Source organism: Trachypithecus francoisi, unplaced genomic scaffold, assembly GCF_009764315.1.
Source record: "Trachypithecus francoisi isolate TF-2019V2 unplaced genomic scaffold, Tfra_2.0 Lachesis_group8, whole genome shotgun sequence".
NCBI classification, from domain to species: Eukaryota; Metazoa; Chordata; class Mammalia; order Primates; family Cercopithecidae; genus Trachypithecus; species Trachypithecus francoisi.
The window spans coordinates 10,768,061-10,788,012 of NW_022681473.1; the positions used below are offsets into that span (position 1 = coordinate 10,768,061).

At 40.2% G+C, this 19,952-nt stretch overlaps 1 protein-coding gene and 1 pseudogene across 1 annotated transcript in view; one reads left to right on the top strand and one right to left on the bottom strand.

The window, feature by feature from the left end:
- The first annotated feature begins 8,084 nt into the window (after positions 1 to 8,084).
- Positions 8,085 to 19,952, top strand: part of LOC117080652 (phospholipase A and acyltransferase 5-like) — a 30,329-nt gene continuing 18,461 nt past the window's right edge. Inside the window, 1 exon segment of the mRNA XM_033205865.1 lies at positions 8,085 to 10,680. Coding sequence (XP_033061756.1) covers positions 10,456 to 10,680 — 225 coding nt within the window. The 5' untranslated portion in view covers positions 8,085 to 10,455.
- On the bottom strand, positions 11,681 to 11,729 carry LOC117081842 (annotated as a pseudogene).

The window sequence follows — 19,952 nt, forward strand, 5'->3', positions numbered from 1 at the left end:
GCTACATCTTGGCTTTCTACATTTTAGGGAGACATGAGACATCAATCAATACATGTAATATGTACATTGGTTTGGTCCAGAAAGGTGGGACAACTCGAAGAGGTGGGCTTCCAGGTCATAGGCGAATTCAAAGACTTCCTGATTGGTTATTGGTTGAAAGAGTTAAGTAAGTACCTACAGACCTGGACTCAATAGAAGAGAGTGTCTGGGTTAAGTTAAGGGGTATGGAGGTTTTATCATGCAGATGAAGCCTCCAGAAAGCAGGCTTCAGAGCTCTTATCAGACCTAAAACGGTGCCTGGATCAGGGAAAAGACTTGGAAAGGGACGGAGATTCTCTGCAGAGTAGATTTTCCCCACAAGAGCAAGGTTTGCAGGGCCATTTCAAAATATGTCAAATAAGTATATTAATATTTTGAGGTAAAATACTTTCATTTCTTTCAGGGCCCACTGTCATGTGATGCTATACTAGAGCCAGGTTAGAACTTGGTGTCTTATTGCTACAATAAGTCTGTTTGGTCAGTCTTCAGATCTTTGTTTTAATATTAATGCTAGCCGGTTGTGCCTGAATTCCAAAGGGAGGAGACAGCATAATAAGGCATATCCAACCCCCACTTTCCATCACAGTCTGAACTGTTTTTCAGGTTAACTTTGGAATGTCTTTGGCTGAGAGGAGGGGTCCATTCGGTTGGTTGTGGGGCCTAGAATTTTACTTTTGGTTTGCAAGTTGAATGGGTCTGGACATGGGTCACTGCACTGGAATCAGATCTGGGTCCTAGTCCCAGCCCCTGGAACCAGCGCAGATCTTGCAGCTTGAGGCCAATGGTGCACGGTCCCCATCCAGCCTCACTTCCTTCCTGGGTGAAATGAGGAAGGAGGATACGTTCGTTTGCTTGGGCTGCTGTGGATGAAAAAAGTCAAACTCTGTAAAATATTTAAAGAGGTTTATTCAGAGCCAAATATGAGTGACCAAGGCCCAAGGCACAGTCCCAAGAGGTCCTGAGAATATGTGCCTAAGGTGATTGGGCTGCAGCCAGGTTTTATGCATTGGTTCAGTTTCCAAAGGTGGCACAATTCAAAGAGGCAGTCGGGGTGGGGGTTACAGGTCATAGGGGGACTCCAAGACTTTCTGATTGGCTATTGGTGAAAAGAGTTAAGTTATTATCTAAAGGTCTGGAATCAATAGAAAGGAGTGTCTGGGTCAAGATAAGAGGTTGTGGAGACCAGGGTTCTCATTATGTAGATGAAGCCTCATGGGTGGCCACCCTTAGAGATAATAGATGGCAAATGTTTTCTATTCAGACCCCAAAAAGGTGCTAGACTCAATTAATTTCTTCAGGCTTGGGAGGGCCTGGAAGGGGGAAAGGTCTAGTTATGTTAGCAGAGATTTTTTACAAATGCAATTTCCCCCCACAAGAATGGCTCTGCAGGCCATTTTAAAATATGGCAAAGAAACATATTTGGTGGTGAAATATTTGATTTCCTTCTAATCTGTCATGTGATGTTATGCCAGACTCAGTATGGAAAGTGAGCCACATTATATAAGGTTAAGCAAAACCCCTCTGTTGAGATTTTATGGTTTGTAGGTTGTGACTCCCCAGGCCCCTTAAATAGGAATTTAGCAAGAGAAGAAAAACGTCAGAGTTTAGTCCTCACTGCCATAACAAAACCCACAGACCAGGTGGCTTGAACAACAGAAACTTATTTTCTTAACTGTTCTGGAGGCCAGAAGTCCAAGATCAATGTGTCAAAGGATTTGGTTTCTTCTGAGGCCTCTCTGTTTGGCTTGCAGATAGCCACCTTCCCCAGGTCTCTGCGTTTGTGTCTTAATCTTCTCGTCTTATGAGGACACCAGACATATTGGATTAGGGCCAAAACACATGACCTCCTTTTACCTTAATCACCTCTTTAAATGCCTTGACTACAGATACAGTCACATTCTAAGTGTCTGGAGCTTCAACACAGGTTTTTTGGAAGGACCCAACTCAGCCCCTAAGAGAGGAGTAGCTGTAACTGTTATCTTCCTGAAACCCCAAGGCTATTGCCACAGTCTAAGGTGAGGCTGATGAGGCCTGTTCTGGGGAGGGAGCAGCAGGAAGAGGATGGCGCATTTCCTTTCTCTTTTTACATAACTGCTTTTTGGTAGCTGGAATGGACTTTACTGGGCTTGTCAAGAGCTTGTGCTTGCTCCAGAATAAGAAGGGGCCTCAGTGTCTGTGAGTGTCTGGGGGTGAGGCAGGGCAAATCTCTCTTCCAGAGCCAGAATGAGGGAGAACTTGTGAGAGAAATCCAGGAAAGTGCTGGTGACCTCAGGGGGCCAATGGCCTAGGGTGACCCTGACACTGGCAGGGGAGCATTTATTCCCACCTGTTGATGAAAAGAGTCGAACTCTAAAATATTTGAAGAAATTTATTCTGAGCCAAATATGAGTGACCATGGCCCATGACAGCCCTCAGGAGGTCCTGAGAACATGTGTGCAAGGTGGTTGGGGTGCAGCTTGGTTTTATACATTTTAGAGAGGTATGAGACACCAATCAAATACATTGAAGAAATATATAGGTTTGGGGCCGGGCTTGGAGGCCCACGCCTGTAATCCCAGCACTTGGGGAGGCTGAGGTGGGTGGATCACTTGAGGTCAGGAGTTTGAGACCAGCATGGCCAACGTGGTGAAACCCCTATCTCTACTAAAAACACAAAAAAATTAGCTGGGCATAGTGGTGCACACCTGTGATCCCAGCTACTCGGAAGGCTGAGGCACAAGAATCACTTGAACCCAGGAGGCAGAAGTTGCAGTAAGCTGAGATCACACCACTGCACTTCAGCCTAGGTGACAGAGCAAGACTCCATCCATCTCAAAAAAAAAAAAAAAAAAAAAATATACATGGGTTGTTTGGTCCAGAAAGGTGGGACAACTCAAAGCAGGAAGGAGGGGGGCAGGGGGCTTCCAGGCTATAGGTGAATTTAAACATTTTCTGGTTGACAATTGGTTGAGTTTGTCTAAAGACCTGGAATTCATAGAAAGGGAAAGTTCGGATTAAGATAAAGATTGTGGAGACCAAAGTTCTTTTGAAGTCTGATGGTGGCTGCCCTTAGAGACAATAGATGACAAATGTTTCCTATTCAGATTTTAGTTAATCTCTTTAGGAGACTGGGAGAGTCTGGAAGAAAAAGACCTAGCTATGTTAATAGGGATTCTTTACAGATGCAAATTTTCCCCCACAAAGAACAACTTTGCAGGACCATTTCAAAATATAGCAAAGAAACATGTTTTGGGGTAAAATATTTTGATTTTCTTCCTTGCCTTCTAACGTTATACCAGAGCTAGGTTGGAAAGTAAGTCACAATACATAGGGTTAAATAAAAGCCATCGGATGAGAATTCATGATTTGTAGGGCACGGCTCCCCAGACCCCTTAGATAGGCATTTGGGCAAGAGAAAAAAATCAGAGTTTAGTCCTCACACCTTTCTCCCCAAACCTGGTATCCCCTATGCCCAGCTTAGCTCCCTACTCCCTCTATTTTTCCCTTACAGCACCTACCAACACTCATCATTATATATTTGAAGAACTGTTTAACGTTTTCTCCCCATTCGCTCTACTCCCTATGTTTCATGAGGGCAGACTTATTCCTACACCCTCAGTACTGAGCAAAGTGCCTGACACAGAGTGTTCGAATATATTTATGGAATGAATGAATGTAACGGTAACTGCCCCATGGGTTCATCCTGCCCATTGCACAGACAAAACCAATTCACTGAGACCACAGCATTGCAATAGAGTTTAATTAACATGAGGCCAGCCATGCCATGTGGGAAATGAAGTTATTCCTCAAATCAATCTCCCTGAAAAGTTGGAGGTTAGGGTTTTGTAAGGATAGTTTGGCAGGCCAGGGAGTCTGCTTCTGGGTCTATGGCTGGTTGGTGGGGTTGGCAGGTCCAGGTGGAGCCACTGGTTGTCAGAAATGCAAAAACCTGAAAATACATCTCAAATGGTCAATCTTAGGTTCTACAACCACCATATTACCTGCAGGAGTAATTGGGGGAGTGGCAAATCTTATGACCTCCAGAATAATGGCTGGTAATTGTTTACCTCTACACCTTAGCAGAATGTAGGCTCCTCTCATCCTCCTAACCTGGTGGCCTTTCATTAGCTTTACAAAGGTGGGTTAGTTTTAGGGAAGGGCTATTATCATTTAAACTATAAACTAAATGTTTGAAATGCTTGTTCCCCAGTACCGTAATGAAATGGCACTTGAAGATAAATTCAATTTTCTCAGCAAGGCCATTTTTATACTTTCTGCAGAAAGGGTACACTCACCAGCAGTTTTGCCATGAAAGTACATGAACAAAGGAGACAGGGTCATTTTAACCTGATGCATTCACCCTACTGCTGTGTCCAGTTTCCACTGGCTGGAACAGGACCTCACATTCTGTATTTGTCTTGATTGGCTAGCAACTTAGAACTTTTTAAAAGAGGCAAAGGCAGAGGAGAACAAAGGAAGGAGGAAGTAACCTGTGGAATGCTGAGAAAGGTAAAAACACCTTGAAATAAGGAGGAGGAACAGGCTATAACCTAATGCTTGCTTGAACCAGTATAAGCCTGCCAGGGCAAAGATTTAGGCTAAACTGTGGGAGCTAGGAACATAAAGTACTTTGATTTCCTTATTTCGGCTAGCAGATATTTAAGAATGTTAGCACAGGTCTTTGAATACATTTTGCTTCTAAGAGAAGTTACAATTGATTCCTAATTAGACGGGGAGGAAAGTCTTTGAAGAGGAACCTCTACTTTTCTTTTTACATACATGTCTCCCAAAGTTAGCTTGGCCTAAGCTCAGGAATGATCAAGGGCAGTTTGGAGGTCAAGAGCAAGAGGGATGTTGGTTGAATCAGATCTCTTTCACTGTCATAATTTTCTCACTGTCATAAATTTGCAAAGGTGGTTTCATAACCCCTGGTGATTTACGGCTCTTGTCCAGCCTCTCCTCTTCAATTTCTCCCAGTAGGCCTGGAATTGTGGCCCAAGCACAAACTAGTCCCATACTCTTCTTCCAACTGGCCACAGATTATAATTGGGGCATTTTAATTAGTAAATTATATATATAAATTTACAATTATAATATAAAATTATAATTTACTAATTATAATGCCCCAATTATAATGATTATTAATCAATTATCAATTAACAGCCTAGGAAAAACAATTTGTGGTCAGGGATCTTGAGGTACCCCCCTCTGTCCCCTTCTTTGTTCCAGCAGCTTCTTTCACAATCCCTGCTTCTGAACGGGTGTAACTCTCAGGGCCTAGAGGAGGGACTAATGCTTACATTCACCTACTTTGGTCTATATCTCTGCCTCCCCTTCTATCTGACAGCCTTCTAGAGAAGGGAACTGCTGTACAACGTTGGTGGGGATGTAAATTAGTACAACCACTATAGAGAATAATTTGGCAGTTTCTAAAAACTAAAAATAGAGCCAACGTATGATCCAGCAATCTCACTGCTAGGTATATGCCCAAAAGAAAGGACGTCAGTATATCAGAGAGATATCTGCATGCCTGTGTTTACTGCAGCACTGTTCACAATAGCCAAGATTCAGAAGCAAAGTAAGTGTCTATCAACAGACAAATGGATAAAGAAAATGTGGTACATATACACAAGGGAGTAATATTCAGCCACAAGAAAGAATGAGATCCTTTCATTGGCAACAACATGGATGGAACTGGAGGTCATTATGCTAAGCGAAATAAGCTGGGCACAGACATCACATGTTCTCATTTATTTGTGGGATGTAAAAATCAAAACAATTTAACTCATGGAGATAGAGAGTAGAAGGATGGTTACCAGATGCTGGGAAGGGTAGTAGGAAGGTAGGAGGGAGGGGGGGGATTGTTAATGCATATAAAAAAATAGAATGAATAAGACCTAGTATTGATATCACAGTAGGGAGACTATAGTCAATAATTTAATTGTCCATTTAAAAATAACTAAAAGAATATAATTGGATTGTTTGTAACACAAAGGATAAATGCTTGAAGGGATGAATATCCCCCCCAACCAAAACAACAACAACAACACAACAACAACAACAATGGAGACGCCATGGGTATACTCCAGAGGGTGGCAAGCTGTGTGGTTCTCAGTCTGGATCCTGCATAGCAAGCAGCTTTGAAATCATTACTAAGCTTAAGGGGGCAGTGGGACATGACTGCTTCTCATTCCAATGTCTCTCTGAGTCTGATAATTTAAAGGAGGCTTGTATTTCTCAAACAAAATACTTCTTTCTCACTTTCATATGTATGTGAAAATGTCCATAGTAAAAAGTAGAAATTCAAAACAAAAGTCATACTTAATTAATGTTAAGCTTTTGATTCCATATCCTATTAGTGGCAGGTGAGATGCACAGCTAAGCGCCTGGAGGTGGGGAGCACGGTTTGCTCCTTTGGGCACCCTCCCTCCCACTGCAGTACCCTGGAATAGAAGGATGGCAGGAGCTACTATGTCCACCTCAAAGACACCACCTCTTCCTCCCTCTGCAGTTGGGAGCAGGGAGAAGGGACAGAAGTGACAGATTCTAGTGTGTCGTGGGACAGTCCATGGACTCCCTCCAGCTCTGTGTAGTTCTAGCTCTTGTGCTGGGGGCCTTTGCAAATGTGGTCTCCATAGAGACAGTGTGCAGGCAAAGTTCTTTCATTCCAACACTCTCTGCCACTGAGGACTCTCACCCCCCACCGCCAGAGAGGCACCTGGGTCTCCCTTTGGGCCTGTTAAAAGAAAGATAAATTAAATGTAACAGACTTTAAATGAGCAAAGAACAATTTATGAATCAGGCAACCTGTCGAATCACAGGAGATTCAGAGACACTCCAGTGATACTGCATGGTTGAAGATGATTTACGGACAGGAAAAGGAAACTGATATACAGAAACAAGTGAGGTCAGCAACAGCTGGGTGGGTTACAGCTTGGCTTATGCCTTATTTGAACATGATTTGAACAGTTGGCTAAAACTTGGTGGTTGGCACAAGAGTAGATTCTAGTCTGTTTACACATCCAGTTAAGTTACATTTCACTCTGTACAGAGAAACCTTTAGGCTGAATTTAAAATACGTAAGGAGGAGGTTTAGGCTAAGCTTAATTTAACAGGCCCTTCCAGAATTAGAACTCCTTCTGCTTCTCCATGTCAGCTCCCCCACATGTTGTCACAGGAAGCACTGAGGTCCTCATCTCAGCACCATGAGAACCGGAGTTAATGACCAACAGACCTTCACTACAGGACCTTCAAGGCCCATCTGTATTTTGGGAAGAAAGGTGACCTCAGACAGAAGGTTTGTGATGCAAGAAGGAATGATGAGCAAAGGTGGTGGCAAACATATAGGCAAATCTAAATGAATGCATAATATAACAATGGTAATAATAATGTGAATTGGGGATAAAAAAGGGGCAGACTAAAACAGCATGGGCAGGAAAGATTAGAGTGAAAGTGTTCCAAGGTCCGTACATTGTTTCAGAGGATTATTTAGGATATTAATTTTAGACTGAAGCATACATGTTAAAATTTCAAGGGCAATAAGTAAAAGAAAACAGTGTAAACTTCCAAATGAGTAGAGGGAAAAATGTAATATACTAAGATTAGATATTTATGAAGAATATTAGAAGAATTCATTGAAATATTTTAAAACCTAACAAATACATAGAATACATAATTAACTGAAGGAAACAATTTTTGTAAAGATGCCAAAATTGCCAAGCTGATTTATTGATTTCCTGTAATTCCAGGCAAAATGCCATCTCAACTAAAAATACAAAAATACACACACACACACACAAATTAGCTGGGCATGGTGGTGGGTGCCTGTAATCCCAGCCATTTGGGAGGCTGAGGCAGGAGAATGGCGTGAACCTGGGAGGTGGAGCTTGCAGTGAGCTGAGATAGCACCACTGCACTCCAGTCTGGGTGACAGAGCGAGACTCCATCTCAAAAAAAAAAAAAAATTATATATATATATGTATATATATATATATATGTGTGTGTGTGTGTATATATGTGTGTATATATATGTGTGTGTGTGTATATATATATGTATGTATGTATAAGAATATGAAAACATTTTCTGAATTCGGGGCAAGAAAGACTTCATGAAAAGATAGGGAGCTGACCACAAAAGAAAATACATGAATTCTATTTGTCAAAAGATGTCATGAAGAAAGTGAAAAGACAAGCCATGAACGGCAAGAAAATGTGTGTAAACAAGTATAATTGACTAAAGATGAGTATCAAGATTATACAAAGAGCTCCTACAAATCAAAAAGAACAGAACGCTGAAGACAAATGGGCAAAGGACATGAACGGGCACTTTTAAAAAGAGGGAATATGATAAATATATGTTAAGGTCTCAACTTTATTAGTGATCAGGGAAATGCAAATTGAAACTCTGGTGAAATACTATCTTACATTCACCCACCTGGAAGAATCAAGAAGTGTGACAATACTAAGTGTTGGTGAGGATGTAAATTAACAATTCTTACTCATTGCTGGTAGAAGTGAAATTGGGGCCACCAGTTGGGGAAACAGTTCTAGTGTTTTATTGTAAAGTTGGATATTTGCATATACTACTAGGTATTACATCTTGTGGGATGTCTGCATGCGTACACCAGGACACAAATTGGGTCCTTTTCAATTGTTTCCAACCCCACATTGGAAAAAAAAAAAAAAAAAGAACCAACAAACCACCAAGTGGCTTTATCACCGGATCAATAAATTGTGGTATAGCCACATAGTGGAATATTTTACTGTAGTGAAAATGAATTACAGGACTATACAGCACTGTGTATGTATTACAGAAACAACTTTGAAAGAAGAAAATTGCAGAAGAGAACTTAACAGCATGATACCATTTGTCTTAGTCCATTTGGGCTGCTATAACAAAATACCATAGGCTGGGTGGCTCATAAACAACAATTTATTTCTCACAGTTCTGGAGGCTGGAAAGTCCAAGATCAAGGCGCCAGCAGATTCCTGTCTTGTGAGGGACTGGTCTCAGTTATTAGATGGATGGCAACTGCTGTGTTCTCACATGGTGGAAGTGGCTAGGTGGCTCTGCAGGACCTCCTTTATAAGGGTTCTTATGAATCCCACTCATGACCAAAGGGCCCATCTCCTGATACTATCACTTTGGGGGTTAGGATTCTAGCACATGAATTTATGGAGTCACAAACACCCAGACCATAGCACCATTTTTATAAAGTTACAGAGAAGCAAAGCGAAGTGATGTATTAGGGATACAAAGAAACGATTTAAAAAACCTATTTTAAAAAGGGTATGAGCTATTGACAGCTTTTCACAATTGTGTATACTCCTATGAACAAAATTTAGATCATATTTGTTTCTCTCTGATTTCTCCAAATTTGGAAACTATTTTTGAGTATTCTGAACTTACGGCAATACAGTTATTTGTGTACGGAAAAAAAAAAAAAGTGAGGGTATGACAGACACAAAGGTCAGGATAGAAGTTGGGCGTGCAGAGGGAGAAGGGATAAGGAAGGAAACCATAGGTGGGAGCATCTATACTGGGAATGCTCCATTTCTTAAGTAGGATGGTTTTGTCACGGATAGTAATTATATTATGTTTCCTAAGGATGTGTGATGGAGAAGGAAAGAGAAAGTCAGTGCAGAAGACTCACTGCAGAAGCGGCCTGCCTGAAAAGTCACAGCAACAGGCAAAAATAAAACAATCTGGTAAAAAACTCAGGCTGTACCTGCACACAGACAAGCACACAGGGTCCAGCATAGAAGCCCTTTGTTCTTTTACAATTAGCGAGCTCCCAGGAAAGTTTCCTCCCCTTTTCAGGCATATACATGGTGGGAACTTGCACAGGCAGGAGAGGTGCTTACCTAAAACAAACTCACAGTTATGCAAACAAAAAAGGCGGTGCTTTGTGCTTGCATAGATACATACCCACAGCTGCGTAAGATAAGACAGCTTTACTGATAAGTTACTCAAACTACTACAGAGATAAGAGGTTTTCTTGGAAAAACTTTTGAATTCAGCTGTCACAGGGCAATCCACTTTCATACCCAGCTCACTGTGGAGAGCTTTCTTCTTTTGCTTATTAAACTTTTCACTCCCACCTCACCCTGTGTCCCGTTCCTTAGTTTTCTTGGAGTAGGACAAAGAATCCCAGGTATTAGTCCAAACAAGGAGAAAATGCTACATTAAAGTACATTGGCAAGATGGCAACATGTGTATTCCATGTACTTTTTTGTATGTTATCTATCACGTATGTGTAGATTTCATTTGCTATATTTTTTTAAAACAAAATAATTGTTCAAGATTTTAATTCCTGATTGTGCCTCCCAAGGCTTCCTCATCTGGTCTCCATTTACCCCTCCATGTCACGCCTCTGTTCCAAACCGTTCAGCTTCTCCAGCCAGTTTCGGCACCACCTCTGAGCCTTTGCTGTTTCCATGACCTTCCCCAAAACGAATAACCTTCGCCCCCCTCCCCCTAAAAGACCCACAGATTCCCGGGCCTCTAAGCGCCCCGTTTCGCCCCACTCTGTCCTCGGACGCATCACTGCGTCCGCACCACTGTCGCCGCCCCGCGCGCCTCTGCCGTTTGTCGCCCGCGGCGCTTTCCCCTCCGCGGTTCCTCCTGAGAATGAAGGCAAGTTAATAAAGCAAGCAGCTGAAGTAGGTATAACAAAAATTCTCAAAGTGACTATCTTTAACCTCCTGGCAACTTCTCTATATATTGTATTTTACTTTGTTTCCAGGGGTGTCCAATCTTTTGGCTTCCTGAGCCACATTGGAAGAAGAAGAAACATCTTGGGCCACACATAAAATACACTAACACTGACGATAGCTGTTAAGCTTAAAACACACACACACACACACACACGTCATAATGTTTTAACAAAGTTTACGAATTTGTGTTGGGCTACATTCAAAGCTGTCCTGGGCTGTATGTGGCCTGTGGGCTGCAGGTTGGACAAGCTTGGTTTAGACAGTCTAATAAATATCCTGATTTGGGATGTTAGTTATGCTTTGTTTTAAAGCAATTTTATTGAGATGTAATTGACATATAGTAAACTCCACATATCTAAAATATACAATTTGATACATTTGGCATATGTATATGCCAGGGAAGTGTACAATTTGATACATTTTGACATCTATATATATATCCTGTGAAATCTTCACCACAATCAAGATAATGGATAATCTCTATCATTTACAAAAGTTTCTTTGTGCCTTTTATAATCCCTCTCTCTTCCCACACCACTCCCATCCCCAGGCAACAACTGATATGCTTTTTGTCACCATAGATTTGTTTGCATTTTGAGAGATTTATATGGAATCATACTGTATGTGCACTTTGTCTCCTTCAGGTAACTATTTTGAATGACATCCATGTTGTTGCTTTTTACCAACAGTTCATTCCTTTTTATTACTGAGCAGGATTTCATTGCATGGATATGCCACTCTTGTTTATCTGTTCATCTGTTGATTGAGCATTTGAGTTGTTCCTCGTTTTTGACTATCACAATCTGCTTGGACATTTATGTACAAGTCTTTGTGCAGACTGTGTATTTTTTCCTCTTGGGTGAATATGTAGGAATGAAATGGCTAGGTCATGTGGTAGATGTATATTTAACTTACTGTTTTCCTTAATTTTTTTTTTTTTCTTTTTTGGGGCTCTCCAAGCCCGCTAGACAAATTCTAAAAGACCTCTAACCTTAACTTACTGTTTTCCACAGTGGTTGTATCATTTTACCTTCCTACCAGCAGTATAGAAGAGTTCCAGTTCATCAGCATTTGGCATGGTTAAAATCTTCTACATTTGAGCTATTTTAATAGATGTGTAGGTATCTCATTGTGGTTTTCATTTGCATTTTCCTAATGGCTAATAATGTTAAACATCTTTTCATGCATATATTTGTCATCCATATATATAATCTTTGGTGAAGTGTTCAAATCTTTTGCCCATTTTTTCCTATTGGTTTGTATGTTTTGAGAGTTCTCCAGAAGTTCTCTATACAAGTACAGCATCAGATAAATACTTTATGATATTTTCTCTCCATCTGTAGCTTGTCTCTTCAGAACAGGTTCTTGAATTTTGATGAAGTCCGATGTATCAGCTTTTCCATTTATAAAAAGGAAATGTAATGAAATACTGCTCAGTAATAAACAGGAATGGACTATTGATAAAAAGCAACAACATTGATGTCACTCAAAATAGTTATATGAAGGAGACAAAGAAGTGGACACACAATATGATTTCATATAAATCTCTATTTATGAATAGTGCCTTTCGTGTCGTATCTAAGAAACCTTTGCCCAGGTCACAAAGATTTTCTCCTGTTTTCTTTCAGATATTTTATAGTTTTATTTTTTACATTTACATATTTGATGCATCTTTATTTGTACTTTTATTTCAATAGTTTTGGGGGAACAGGTGGTGTTTGGTTGCATGGAAAAGTTCTTTAGTGGTGATTTCTGAGATTTTAGTGCACCCATCACCTGAGCAGTGTACACTATACTCAGTGCGTGGTCTTTTATCTCTCACCCCACTCCTACCCTTCCCTTCTGAGTCCCTAAAGTCGATTACATCATTCTTATGCCTCTGTGCCCTCATAGCTTAGTCCCCACTTATAAGTGAGAACATATGATTTTTTGGTTTTCCATTCCTGAGTTACTTCACTTAGAATAATGGTCTCCAGTTCTATCCAGGTTGCTGTGAATGCCATTGTTTCATTCCTTTTTATGGCTGAGTAGTATTCCATGGTGTGTGTGTGTGTATACATACCACATTTTCTTTGTCCACCCATTTGTTGATGGTCATTTAGGCTGGTTCCATATTTTTGCAGTTGTGAATTGTGCTGCTATAAACATGGTTGTGCAAGTGTCTTTTTCATACAATGACTTCTTTTCCTCTGGTTAGATACCCCAGTAGTGGGATCAAATTGTTGTTCTACTTTTAGTTCTTTAAGGAGTCTTCATAGTGTTTTCCATAGTGATTGTACCAGTTTACATCCCCACCAGCAGTGTAAGTGTTCCCTTTTCACCACATCTATGCCAACACATATTATTTTTTGATTTTTAAGTTATGGCCATTCTTGCAGGAGTAAGGTGGTATTATTGCATTGTGGTTTTGATTTACATTTCTCTGATAATTAGTGATGTGGAGCAGTTTTTAAAATATGTTTGTTGGCCATTTATATATCTTCTTTTGAGAATTGCCTGTTCATGTCCTTTGCCCACTTTTTGATGGGATTGTTTGTTTTTTTCCTTGCTGATTTGCTTGAGTTCCTTGCAGATTCTGGATATTAGTCCTTTGTTGGATGCATAGTTTGTGAATATTCTCTCACACTCTGTGGGTTGTCCATTTACTCTGCTGATTGTTTCTTTTGCTGTGCAGAAGCTTTTTGGTTTAATTAGGTCCCATCTATTTATATTTGTTTACATTGCATTTGCTTTTGGGTTCTTGATTATGAACTCTTTTCCTACACCAATGTCTTGAAGGGTTTTTCCGATGTTATCTTCTACAATTTTTATGGTTTCATATCTCAGATTTAAATCTCTGATCCATCTTGAGTTGATTTGTGTAGAAGGTGAGAGTTGAGGATCCAGCTTTATTCTTCTACATGTGGCTTGCCAATTATCCCAGCATTTTTTGTTGAATAGGGTGTCCTTTTCTACTTTATGTTTTTGTTTGCTTTGTTGAAGACAGTTGGCTGTATTTTGCTTTATTTCTGGCTTCCCTATTCTATTACATTGGTCTACATGCCTGTTTTTATACCAGTACCATGCTGTTTTGGTAACTATAGCCTTGCAGTATAGTTCAAAGTCAGGTAATGTGACACCTCAAGATTTGTTCTTTTTGCTTAGTCTTGCTTTGGCTATGTGGGTTCTTTTTTGATTCCATACTAATTTTAGGGTTGTTTTATTCTAGTTCTGTGAATAGGTATTTTGATGGGAATTACATTAAATTTGTAGATTGCTTTTGGCAGTATGGTCATTTTCACAATATTGATTCTACCCATCCATGAGTGCGAGATGTGTTTCCATTTGTTTGTGTCATCTGTGATTTCTTTCAGCAGTGTTTTGTTTTCCTTGTAGAGATCTTTCATGTCTTTGGTTAGGTATATTACTAAGTATTTTATTTTATTTTTTACAGCTGTTGTAGAAGGGGTTGATTTGATTCTCAGCTTAGTCGTTGTTGGTGTACAGCAGGGCTACTGGATTTGTGTACAATAATTTTGTATCCTGAAACTTTGCTAAATTGATTTACCAGTTCTAGGACTTTTTGGATTAGGCGTTAGGGTTTTCTAGATATATGATCATATCAGCAAACAGCAACAGTTTGACTTCCTTTTTTTTTTTTTTTGAGACGGAGTCTCGCTCTGTCGCCCAGGCTGGAGTGCAGTGGCCGGATCTCAGCTCACTGCAAGCTCCGCCTCCCGGGTTTACGCCATTCTCTCGCCTCAGCCTCCCGAGTAGCTGGGACTACAGGCGCCCGCCATCTCGCCCGGCTAATTTTTTGTATATTTTAGTAGAGACGGGGTTTCACCGTGTTAGCCAGGATAGTCTCGATCTCCTGACCTCGTGATCCGCCCGTCTCGGCCTCCCAAAGTGCTGGGATTACAGGCTTGAGCCACCGCGCCCGGCCTTGACTTCCTTTTTACTGATTTGGATGTCCTTTATTTCTTTCTCTTGTCTGATTGTGCTGGCTAGGACTTCCAGTACTATATCCAATAAATGTGGTGAAAGTGGGCGTCCTTGTCTTGTTCTAGTTATCAGGGGGAATGCTTTCAACTTTTCCCCAATCAGTATAATGTTGGCTGTGGGTTTGTCATAGATGTCTTTTATTGCCTTGAGGTATGTCCCTTTTATGCTGATTTTGTTGAGGTTTTTAATCATAAAGCGATGCTGGATCTTGTCAAATGCTGTTTCTGTGGCTGAGATGATTATGTGATTTTTGTTTTTAATGCTGTTTGTGTGATGTATCACATTTATTGACTTGTATACATTAAACCATCCCTGCATCCCTGCTATAAAACCCACTTGATCATGGTGGATTATCTTTTTGATATGCTGTTGATTCCATTAACTAGTATTTTCTTGAGGATTTTTGCATCCGTATTCATCAGGGATATTGGTCTGTAGTTTTCTTTTTTTGTTATGTCCTTTCCTGGTTTTGGTATTGAGGTGATGCTGGCTTCATAAAACGATATAGGGAGCATTCCCCCTTTCTCTGTCTTTTGGAATAGTTTCAGTAAGATTGGGATCAATGCTTTGAAAGCCTGATAGAATTCAACTGTGAATCTGTCTGGTTCTGGACTTTTCTGTTGTTGTTGTTGGCATTTTAAAAAATTACTGTTTCAATCTTGCTACTTGTTATCATCTGTTCAGAGTTTCTATTTCTTCCTGATGTAATATAGGAGGATTGCATATTTCCAGGAATTTATCCATCTCCTCTAGATTTTCTAGTTTGTGTGTGTGAATGATCTTTTGTATTTCTGTGGTATCAGTTTTAATATCTCGCATGTCTTTTCTAATTGAATTTATTTGGATCTCTTCTCTTTTCTTGGTTAATCTCACTAATGGTCTATCAATTTTGTTTATCTTTTCAAAGAACCAGCTTTTTGTTTCATTTATCTTTTGTGTGTGTTTGTGTGTGTGTGTGTGTGTGTGTGTGTGTGTGTTGGCTTCAATTTCATTTAGTTCTGCTCTGATCTTGGTTATTTCTTTTCCTCTGCTGATTTAGGTTTAGTTTATTCTTGTTTCTCTAGTTCCTTGAGGTGTAACCTTAAAGGTTTTTTTTGTTTGTTTGTTTTTTTTATGTAGGCATTTAATGCTATGAACTTTCCTCTTAGCACCACTTTTGCTGTGTCACTGAGCTTTTGATAAGTTGTGTCACTATTATTGTTCAGTTCAAAGAATTTTTAAATTTCCATCTTGATTTCATTGTTGACCAAATATCATTGAGGAGTAGATGACTTAATTTCCATGTATTTGTATAGTTTTGAGGGTTCCTTTCAGAGTTAATTTCTAATTTTATTCCACTGTGGTCTGAGAGCGTACTTGATATATTTTTGATTTTCTTAAATTTATTGAAACTTGTTTTGTGGCCTATCAAATGATCTATCTTGGAGAATGTTCCATGTGCTGATGACAAGAATGTATATTTTGCAGTTGTTGGGTGGAATGTTGTAAATATCTGTTAAGTTTATTTGCTCTGGGTATAGTTTAAGTCCGTTGTTTCTTTGTTGACATTCTGTCTTGATGACCTGTCTAGTGCTGTCAGTGGAGTACTGAAGTCTCCTGCTATTACTGTGTTGCCATCTATCTCATTTCTTAGGTGTAGTAATAATTGGTTTACACATTTGGGAGCTCTTGTGTTAGGTGCATATATTTAGGATTGTGATATTTTCCTGTTGGACTGATCTTTTTATTATGACATAATGTCCCTCTTGATCTTTTTAAACTGTTGTTGTTTTAAGGTCTGTTTTGTCTTTTATAAGAATAGTTACTCTAGCTCACTTTTGATTTCCATTTGCTTGGAATATCTTTTTCCACCCTTTTTATGTGAGTCCTTATGCATTAGGTGAGTCTCTTAGAGATAGCAGATACTTGGTTGGTGGATTTTAATCGACTCTGCCATTCTGTATCCTTTAAGTGGAGCATTTAGGCCATTTACAGTCAATGTTAGTATTGAGATGTGAGGTGCTGTTTTACTTGTTGTGCTAGCTGTTGCCTAAATACCTTTTTTAAAAATTGTGTTATTGTTTTATAGGCTGTGTGAGATTTAAGGAGGCTCTATTTTGGTGTATTTTGAAGTTTTCTTTCAAGATTTAGAACTCCTTTTATCATTTTTTTTTTTTTTTTTTTTTTTTTTTTGAGACGGAGTCTTGCTCTGCCGCCCAGGCTGGAGTGCAGTGGCCAGCTCTCAGCTCACTGCAAGCTCCACCTCCCGGGTTCACGCCATTCTCCTGTCTCAGCCTCCCGAGTAGCTGGGACTACAGGCGCCCGCCTCGTCGCCCGGCTAGTTTTTTGTATTTTTTAGTAGAGACGGGGTTTCACCGTATTAGCCAGGATGGTCTCGATCTCCTGACCTCGTGATCCGCCCGTCTCGGCCTCCCAAAGTGCTGGGATTACAGGCTTGAGCCACCGCGCCCGGCCTCCTTTTATCATTTCTTGTAGTGCTGGCTTAGTTGTGGTGAATTCTGTCAGCATTTGTTTGTCTGAAAAAGACTTTATTTCTCCTTCACTTATGAAGCTTAGTTTTGCTGTATACAAAATTCTTGACTGACCATTATTTTGTTTGAAATGGCTAAAGATAGAATCCCAATCCCTTCTGTTTTGTAGGGTTTCTGCTGAGAAATCTGCTGTTAGTCTGTTAGGGTTTCCTTTCTAGGTTACCTGATGCTTTTGCCTCACAGCTCATAAGATTCTTTCCTTTGTCTTGATTTTAGATAACGTGATGACTATGTGTCTGGATGATGATCTTTTTGTGATGAATTTCCCAGGTGTTGATGTCTAGATCTGTGGTAAGGCCAGGGAAGTTTTTCTCAATTATTCCCTCAAATGTGTTTTCCAAACTTTTAGATTCCTCTTCTTCCTCAGGAACACCAATTATTTTTAGTTTTGGTCATTTAAGATAATCCCAAATTTCTAGGAGGCTTTGTTCATATTTTTGATTATTTTTTCTTTGTCTTTGTCAAATAGGGGGCCTTACAAAAGAGGAGTTTCAAGTGGGTGCCTGTTTCTGGGAGAAGGGCCAGAGCTGGGTTGCCAGCCTGTGCAGATGTACAGGGAGCTTGGAAATGACTGTTTATTCCAAAGGGACAAACAGAATTCAGAAGGTTGATTATTATTAGTATTATTTTTGAGATGGAGTCTTGCTCTGTCGCCCAGGCTGGAGTGCAATGGCACGCTCTTGACTCACTGCCACCTCCATCTCCCAGGTTCAAGTGATTCTCCTGCTTCAGCCTCCCCAGTTGCTGGAATTACAGGCATGTGCCACCATGTCTCACTACTTTTTGTATTTTTAGTAGAGGAGGGGTTTTGCCATATTGGCGAGGCTGGTCTTGAATGCCTGACCTCAGGTGATCCACCTGCTTTGGCATCCCACAGTGCTGGGATTATAGGCATGAGCCACCGCACCCAGCCCAGAAGGTTGATTACTAAGCTATTCAAGGAGATACCAGAGAAAGGTGATAACCAACTTAAAGAAAATTTTAAAGACAATACAGGATATGGATGAAAAATGCTCCAGAAAAAATGGATATTATAAATAAAAAATAATCACAACTTATGGAAATGAAAGACACACTTAGAGAGATACAAAATGCATAGAAAATAGAACTGAACAAGTATTAATAAAAGGAAGAGCTTGAAGACAAGGCTTTCGAATTAACCCAATCACACAAAGACCAACGGCAGCAAAATCTTCACCTGGAATTGAAGGTGGCAGCATCTGCTGGGATTGGAGGCAGCTCTGGAGCATACTGACAGCTACACCGTGGCTCATGAAGTTAGCAGAACTTCATGAAATGCTGGAGAGATGTTAAAGAAAAAGGGAAGGATGGGACTGTAGAAAAGCCCCCAGTATAACTGCAACCTTGGCTACACCTTCAACTCACCGGAGGAGCTTTTAAAACTCTGGCACCGAGGCTATACTCCAGACCAAGCTGAACTTTTTAAAGCTCCACAGGCGATTTCAATTTGTAACCAAGGCTGAGAATCAATACTCAATATAATCGATTTACAGTGGGAGGAAATTTAACAAGAGAGTGGATAAATGTTAAGTCTCTGTGAATCCCATTTAGTTTTATACCTTACTACCCCATCCAGTGGCAAAATTGCAGATGAGAGAGTATTAAAATGCAAAAGAAAATATCTAAAATTCCAAAATTCCCTCTCTTTCCTTCTCCAGTCCCTGAGCCTTCTGTTTTCTGTACCACAAAGCTCGTTCGACATCCTTGATGAACAGAACTTGGGTTTTGTGAGCTTTCTTCTAGCTTAGACTGGCCTCACAATGAATTGGGCTCTCTCCTTGCTGTCAGTGTTCCAGGAAACAACAAGGATTTGATTGATTGCTTGTTTGTTGTCATTGGAAATGACCTAGTCATGTTGGGTGGGAAGTAACTGGCTATTTGGTTGATGGGGAAGTGTGTCCAAGGTGGAGGGATGGTGAAGAACAGACTGCGTGTTCCTACGAAGAACAGATGTGACCATCCAACTGGCTTGGCCCACTCTGAGAGCCCTGCCCTCCACTACATACCGTGGCTGGTGGGTGAAAGGCATTGGTTAGGACTCTAAGGTATTGGGGTCTGTGCTCAGGTAGACTGAGATGGAGTCAGGGGTTGGTTCAAGAGTAACATAACATGTCAACTGGCTTTCCCTCTGGACTGACGCAGGAAAACCTGTCCCGTAATCTTATTGTTACTGCCATTCCTTTCACCCTGATCAATGCCAGAAATAATAGCCTGAGTTGGATTGATTTAAGCTCTGGCACCTGTTCTTCACTTCTTGTTCATCTTTCGTTCATGGGCCTTTCTGTTTTTCTTCCTGACCAGTGTCAGGACTTAGATAGTAATGGTCCTTTGGTTAATGTAACAGTGAGGATGGGCCTATGGGCTTTCCTGTGTCATGTGTGTATAATAGCAGAAATGACCTCAACTTGGCACATATGTTCATATAAAGAAATTAGGCTAAATAGCTTCTGTTCCTCTCTCATTTACCTATGTCTGAAAGGAAAAAATAATCAGACAATCTATGAATCAAAAATCTGTATATGCCTAAATTATAAATTAAAGGCAATTTAACTGTTTACCTGCATCTGCACATGCAAATGTTGAACCTGACTTGATTTTTTTTAAATGAGCATCAAAATATTTAAACTTCAGACTTTCTTATGAACATTTTAAAACATTGTTCTCTGATCCCTTTGCCATTTA